This window comes from Equus asinus, chromosome 21, assembly GCF_041296235.1.
Source record: "Equus asinus isolate D_3611 breed Donkey chromosome 21, EquAss-T2T_v2, whole genome shotgun sequence".
Classification (NCBI taxonomy): domain Eukaryota; kingdom Metazoa; phylum Chordata; class Mammalia; order Perissodactyla; family Equidae; genus Equus; species Equus asinus.
The window spans coordinates 85,182,187-85,189,177 of record NC_091810.1 but is presented as its reverse complement, the minus strand read 5'-3'; the positions used below and the strand labels follow the sequence as shown (position 1 = coordinate 85,189,177).

Below are 6,991 nucleotides of genomic sequence, written 5' to 3'. Positions count from 1 at the left end.
ATCTTCGGTACCCGAGCTTGTCAAAAGAACTCTGAGCAGCAACCTCTCCTGATGGGAACATCCAGGTGGCAGCCGTGTCACCCTTACCACAGGCCAAGGACATCAGAGAATCAACCGGCTTCTGGGAGTCAGACTTGCAGACATGGAGCCACGAGGTCCTTCTGTGTCCCGAGAGAGGTGGATGTGCGAGTGTGTGAGGAGCGTGAGTGGGCATCAGATGGACAGGATCTGAAGCAACACGTGTAACAGGCGGGTGTGAGAGAGGTGTGCGTGTGGGAAGGGGGACGGCGGGGATACGGGTGACTGAGGGAGAGGGAGAGAGAGCAGGATGGAGGGAGGACCTGAGGAGAGGGCCGCGAGTCCCTGGGGGCAGGCGGGGGGGTGCCGCCTGGCGGGAGTGTGCCCTTGCGTGGGGCCGGACGGGTAAGCGCTCGGGCTTCCCTTTCCCCGCCGCGCGCCGCAGGCCGTGCGGAGACGGGGCCGCCGCGCTCGGGAGCGGGCTCCGGGGCGTCTCGGGGCCCCAGGACTGGGGCTGCGGGGCCCGCTCAGGCCTCGGCGGCGGCGCGGGACGACCGAGGGGCGGGAGCAGCGCTGCCTGCCTGGGGCCGCCGCGCGGCTGCCGCAGGGTCCCGGCCGGGGACTCGGGAACGCGTCTCCCTCCATCGGGCCCCGTGAGCAGCTCGCGCCGGCCGTCGGGGCCTCGGGGGCGCGGGGCGGAGGGCGCGCTCGGTCGGCGGGTCCCGGGCACGGAGTCCGCAGGCGGCGGGAGGACCGGCGGGAGCGCGGGCGGCTCGGGGCGGCGGCTGCGGGCCGGAGAGGCGACGAGCTGGGCCCGGCCCTCGGGGGTGGACACCGCCCCAAGGTCACTGAGCCGGGCCCCATCGCCGCAGTGCCGCGGAGAAGGGGACGGCCTCGGGCCCCACACAACCCCCGACCGCGCAGGAAGCGGCCCCCGCCGGCCTCAGAGGCCGAGGAGTAAACCGAGGCGGGCCCGCCGCTTCCTGCAGAGCCGCCTCGCCGCCCGCGCTGGCCCAGCCGCCGGGGCCTCGCCGTCGCCCTCGCTCCTCCGCCGCCCGCCCGAGCCTCTCCCTGCTCCGCAGACGGAGGCCTGGAGGGCCTGGGTCACCGTGCGCACCTCCCGGTCTGCATCTCCTTGCCTGTTTCCCGAGCCTTCGAATGCGGGGCGGCTGCGTGAACGCGCATCTTGGGGAAAAAACGGATCCCAGCCCCTCCTGGTGAGCACACGCCGGCCGGGCACTCCCTCTTCCATGTGGGCTGGGGTCTTCGTTCCTCGGAAAGACAGTCAGAAATCAATACCTGGGAGAGCAGGACTCCGCTTCTTTCCACAGAGAATCCTTTAAAGAAACTCCTTCCTTTACCCCCACCCCCTACACACACACACACACACACACACACACAAACTCCTTAAAGGCTGAAAAGGGAGCCGAGTGTGGAATTCGGGGAAGTGATGACACACACAACAATGCTGTTACACCTGGCTGCTGCAGGCCCGCAGCGGAAATGCCTCTAAGGGGGAGGGGGAGAGAGACAGAGAGAGAGCCAGCCTGGGTGGTCAGAAAACAGAGGAGAGGAGAGGGCATCCCCCCGTTAGGGTGGGGCCCAACCCAGCTGTTTTTCCCCCTGCCCAGGCCCTGGGGGAGGATGGGCACTGGGATCCATCTGCAGCAGCCCCAAACCTGACTCCCCCAACTCCTACCCATAGCCCGGGCACGGACGAGGGTGAGGAAGAAGAAAAACATCTGCCCTCCTGCTCGGGAAGCAGCAACAGAGGTTTTAAAGAAGTGCTGCTTGCCCCCGCGTCTGTTGGGGGCAGTGGGAGAAAGCAACCAAGCTAATCTGAGATACAGGTCGGGCGTCGCTTAACGACGGGGGCGTCGTTCTGAGAAATCAGCCGTCGGTCAATCCCATCGTTGTGCGAACACCCTAGCGTGTACCTGTGCAAACCTAGATAGCATAGCCTACTACACACCTAGGCTATATGGTACTAATCTTAAGGGACCACCGTGATAAATGCGGTCTATGCTTGACCAAAACGTCTTTATGCGGCGTATCACTATTTTCAGTGGTGGGTGGAGGAGGGTATTTACTGAGGTGAGTTTAGGAGAGCCCTGCTCCCTTACTGTGGTGGTCAGACCAGGCTGCCCTCTTGACCTCTCTGGAGTCATTTTCAAGATGCTGAATTCCAAAGAGCCCCATCACCCTGTCCTCCTGTCCTTTAATCTCAGAATGTAGATCAGAGGCCAGGTGGCTGGTGGATGCTGGGGCCACAGGCCACCTAGGGCTCTCGAGGCTTCCTCAGAGACTGAGAAGGGAGGAGGAGGCAGTGACAGGCATTGGGCCAGCAGCTCCAGACACGCCAGTCACTAACACACACCTGCATGCCATCCAGTCAGTCCACCTTGCTCCACAAAGCATCCCAGCCCCCTCAGCACCAGGGAGTTTGGGGCACGAGGATTCAAAACGCCAGCCATCTCCCTCACACTATGATCGCAGACTTTTGCTAAGACTAAGTTAACTATTAAAAGGCACACCTGATTTTCTGCCAGCGCCTATTTCCCCTGAGACAATCTCCGAGCATGCAGGTGTAACTAAGTCCCAAACAGACTTCTGCTGAAGGGAGGTGAGAATGCATCCCTGGAGAAAGATCAGAACAAAGGTCTCATCAGGACAGAAATTTGAACAAGTGCCTCCCTCACAGCCTGTTGTTTTTCCTCCTAGTCTGTGATAGAATATATATATACTCTGGCAGTGAGGGAGGCAGGAAAAATTGAAAATGAGAGGAAAGAGGAAAGAGAAGAAAAGAAGGAAAAAAGGAGAGAGAGGGAGAGAATGAGAGAGAGGAAAAAGGAAGATGCGATATCCGTGAACCACATTTACTCTGATACATGATACACAGGTATCATCACATATAAGTATAAATGTGTTTTACCCCATAAAAATAAATAGCACACCTAACACAGGTGCGTACCTGTTTGTGCACCAGCTCACGTGGACCTGGGTATCCGGTATCTCAGATGTCTCAAGGACAAACCCTCCCCATGACTTCTATGTGTGATACCGGTTCACATACACACACAGCCCCACAGAACCCGCGGCAACAGTGGCGTCCATGTCGGAGCAAGAGCAGAGCGGGGTCTACTTGGTGTTGGTAAAGCACATATCCAGCCCGTGGGATTGCGACGCGGATTCTGAGGAGGGGTCCTGTCCCTAGGTCCCGGGCAGCGCGAGGAAGGACGGAGGGGCTTCAGGCGGCGCCCCAGGGCGCCTCTTCCGAGCGTTCTTCTCCCCAGCTGCATCCTGGCCCAGTCACTGTGAGAGCGCTAGGGACAGGCCAGGCCAAGGTTTCTTCATTCGGTGACACGCGTTTCTGGGCTGATTTTCCCAAAGCCACCGCGCAGCTCTCTCCACCCCAGCCCACCCCCGTCCGGCCCCCTCGCCGTCCGCCCCTCCCCCAGCCCCCGAGCTAGAAGTTTCGCCCCCAGACAGCAGCAAAGGGCCGAGCAAAGGCGCCGTTTTCTTTCACCTGAAGCTGCGAGGAGGCTTGGCGCGGCTCTCTTCGCTCGGACCCGAGCTCCCTGGGCACGGGCCGAGCGTGGACGGGCCCGCCGGCACCCTCGGCATCTCCTGGCCCGGTCCGCGGAGCGAGCACCGGCAGACTGCACGGGTTTGTGAGAGCGTGAGCCGGGCCGTCCGCCGGGCCCCCGAAGCTCGCTGGGAGGGGGCCGGCCGGTCCGGGCTGTGCGGGGCGTTTACAAAAAGTGACTTGGAGATGAACTCGCCCGTGCGCGACTGGCCGCCCCGCTATAGGGGCGAAGGCGCCTGACGCAAGCGGAACTTGGCGGAGCCGATACGAATCAGAACAGAGCGAGGCTCCTGGCGCACTAGGGACTCCAGGAGGCAGCCCGGCCAGAGACGTGGGTCTTGCCTCGGGAAACCGGAGGGTGGGGGGAGGGGAAGAGCGCGGAGAAGAAAACCCACCGAGGCGGGGACTGGCCTGGGCGGGGAGGGGCGGTGGGGCCGGAGCCCCTCTCTGTTGGGCGGACTCCCCATGGCCAGAGGCTGAGCTCCACTCCCGCCGGCCGCTCCCTAGGGGAAGGGAAAGAAGAGGGGAGAAGAGCGAGCGGCCGCCAGCGAGCGAGCGCGGGCCGCATCCGCACTCTGCAGAAGTTGCAGACTCGGCCGAGGGCGGACTTGTGCGCCGGGGGCAAGAGCAGGGCTGCCTGGCCGCAGCGCGCCGGCTTTGTCATGATGGCCAGCTACCCCGAGCCCGAGGACGCCGCGGGGGCCCTGCTGGCCCCGGAGACCGGCCGCGCAGCCAAGGAGCCCGAGGCGCCGCCGCCGCCGAGCCCGGGCAAGGGAGGCGGCGGCGGCGCCGGGACAGCCCCGGAGAAGCCGGACCCGGCGCAGAAGCCCCCGTACTCGTACGTAGCGCTCATCGCCATGGCGATCCGCGAGAGCGCCGAGAAGAGGCTCACGCTGTCCGGCATCTACCAGTACATTATCGCCAAGTTCCCGTTCTACGAGAAGAACAAGAAGGGCTGGCAGAATAGCATCCGCCACAACCTCAGCCTCAACGAGTGCTTCATCAAGGTGCCGCGGGAGGGCGGCGGCGAGCGCAAGGGCAACTACTGGACGCTGGACCCGGCCTGCGAGGACATGTTCGAGAAGGGCAACTACCGGCGCCGCCGCCGCATGAAGCGGCCCTTCCGGCCGCCGCCAGCGCACTTCCAGCCCGGCAAGGGGCTCTTCGGGGCGGGAGGCGCCGCGGGCGGCTGCGGTGTGGCGGGCGCGGGGGCCGACGGCTACGGCTACCTGGCGCCCCCCAAGTACCTGCAGTCCGGCTTCCTCAACAACTCGTGGCCGCTACCGCAGCCGCCCTCGCCCATGCCCTACGCCTCCTGCCAGATGGCGGCGGCCGCGGCGGCGGCGGCAGCGGCGGCGGCGGCCGCGGGCCCCGGCAGCCCGGGCGCGGCCGCGGTGGTCAAGGGGCTGGCGGGCCCAGCCGCCTCGTATGGGCCGTACTCACGCGTGCAGAGCATGGCGCTGCCTCCCGGCGTGGTGAACTCGTACAACGGCCTGGGGGGCCCGCCGGCCGCGCCCCCGCCGCCGCCGCCGCACCCCCACTCACACCCGCACGCACACCATCTGCACGCGGCCGCCGCACCCCCGCCAGCCCCGCCGCACCACGGGGCAGCCGCACCGCCCCCGGGCCAGCTCAGCCCTGCCAGCCCGGCTACCGCCGCGCCCCCGGCGCCCGCGCCCACCAACGCGCCCGGCCTGCAGTTCGCCTGCGCCCGGCAGCCTGAGCTCGCCATGATGCATTGCTCTTACTGGGACCACGACAGCAAGACCGGCGCGCTGCACTCGCGTCTCGATCTCTGAGAGCCCAGCGTACGCCAGATGCGAGGATGCAGGGACGCGCGACGCCGGTCTTGGTCGCAGCCACCGCCGCCAGTCGGACCGCGCACCCGCTGGGGCCGCCTCCTGAGCCAGCGCCCACCGCCGCTCTGCGCCTCTCCGCTGCCCTCAGCTCCTCTCGCTCCTTTGTCTCCTCCGCTTCTGCTCCTGTGCTCGCCTCTGCGCCCCTTTCGCTCCTCCTGCCTGCAGGCCGCCTCTCCACGCGCCTTCGGCAGGCCTCGTGTCCTGCCGGCGCCCCAGCGCCGCACTTGGCCCCGCGCGGTCCACGGCGGAGAGGAAGCGCCGGGGGCCGAGGCACAGACCTCTCGGCCTTCTCGCACAGGTCGGTGCGCTCGTGCTCGTCTTTCCCCGCCCGGCGGCCGAGCAATCGTCGGCCCGAAGCGCCGGCCTGGGCCGGCAACGAGACTCGCGCCGCCCGAGAAAGGGACGAACGTGTGTCAGCTCCGCGTACCCTCTTGGAGCTGTTCAGAAGCCGCTAGCCCGGGCCCACGGGGCGGGGCGGGGGCTGGGCCCGAGCAGGGAGCCGGGGCCGCCTCGCTCGGCGGCCTGCGCCCGGGTTTACCCCACGTCCCGGCTCGGAGAGAGGCTGCGTTTCCTCCGCTCTCCATCCCGCCTCTTCGGGCACCTCCAGGCCCAGGCGGCTGGCTAACGTTTTGCTAAAAAGATTGGTAGGGCTATTTTAAATAACATTAAAAAAAATTTTAAGGAAAAAAACTCACCGGGAAAACTGGCGAAGTATTGTGGCCTTGGAGTTTACTAAAGCAAAACACGTAAATCGCCTCCTCCAGGAGATTGGAAGCAGAATTCCTGTCGGGCCTTCAAAAAGCTATGGTCAGAGAGAGAGGCAGGCGAATATATTCAGTAAAAGATGGTTTCATCTACGAATTGGGGGATTTTTTTTCCCTCTCTCCTTATCTAAAAATTAAAAAATAACAAATTTCCCGGGATCTTCCGATGCAGACCCGGAGTGCCGGCAGATCACCGCCTGCCAGGCGGACGCTGCAGGGGCGGCTCGTCCTCTCCCTGACTTTTGTTTTTCAGACGTCTTGCTTCTCCCACCTTGGGCAGGAGAAATGTGAAACCTGGCCGCGGTCGGAGCCGGCGGGAGTGGGACCTGGAGCCGGCCGGCCCGAACCCCGAGACCTGGTTGTTCTGTAGTCTGTCGTTGGGAGGACCAAATTTTCTAGAGACAACTAGAGCACTTTTGTTGTTTTGTTCCTTGTTTGTTGTTTTTGTCTTGTCAATTCCCGAATAAACTTTTTGTTCTTTCTTTTAACAGAGACCTATATTATTTCCGTCGTGCCTAAGTTTGTTCAGCCGCTAGTTAAAAGAGAGATTTTCAGCAGGATTTTATCCTTTTTCAGATAAACAAGGGATGAGGGCAGCCGGAGTGGGGGGCGTTTGTGGTTGTGGCCGCCGTTTTGTTTTCCCCGGGGACTGTTTGTTTTCTGTGTCGTCGCTGGTCTGTTGAAGCTGTTCGACATCATCAGAAACTTTATCTGCCGTGGTTCGATCACCAGGCGCGGCTGTCGGGATTCGTTCTGTCTTTGTA

At 63.7% G+C, this 6,991-nt stretch overlaps 2 protein-coding genes across 2 annotated transcripts; one reads left to right on the top strand and one right to left on the bottom strand.

Annotated features, from left to right (window-relative positions):
* Positions 1 to 89: 89 nt before the first annotated feature.
* LOC139041437 (uncharacterized) lies at positions 90 to 4,268 on the bottom strand. The gene is made up of 4 exons (XM_070493407.1): positions 4,000 to 4,268; positions 3,545 to 3,677; positions 2,553 to 2,655; positions 90 to 1,282 (listed from the first exon to the last, which is right to left on the bottom strand). The coding sequence occupies exons 1-4, from the start codon at positions 4,266 to 4,268 to the stop codon at positions 864 to 866; spliced, it is 924 nt and encodes a 307-aa protein (XP_070349508.1). The 3' UTR covers positions 90 to 863.
* Positions 4,267 to 6,715, top strand: FOXL2 (forkhead box L2). The gene has a single exon (XM_044754775.2). It carries the CDS (start codon positions 4,267 to 4,269, stop codon positions 5,401 to 5,403), a length of 1,137 nt encoding a protein of 378 aa, XP_044610710.2. The 3' UTR covers positions 5,404 to 6,715.
* Positions 6,716 to 6,991: the final 276 nt, after the last annotated feature.

Excerpts from the sequence above, each read along its gene's own strand:
- FOXL2 (XM_044754775.2), top strand. The coding sequence starts at position 4,267 with ATGATGGCCAGCTACCCCGAGCCCGAGGACGCCGCGGGGGCCCTGCTG.
- LOC139041437 (XM_070493407.1), bottom strand. The coding sequence starts at position 4,268 with ATGACAAAGCCGGCGCGCTGCGGCCAGGCAGCCCTGCTCTTGCCCCCG. Across the intron at positions 3,678-3,999 it reads CCAGGCCAGTCCCCGCCTCG|TCTGCCGGTGCTCGCTCCGC; the intron begins GTGGGTTTTCTT and ends AAACCCGTGCAG. Across the intron at positions 2,656-3,544 it reads AAGCCTCCTCGCAGCTTCAG|GGATGCATTCTCACCTCCCT; the intron begins GTGAAAGAAAAC and ends ATCTTTCTCCAG.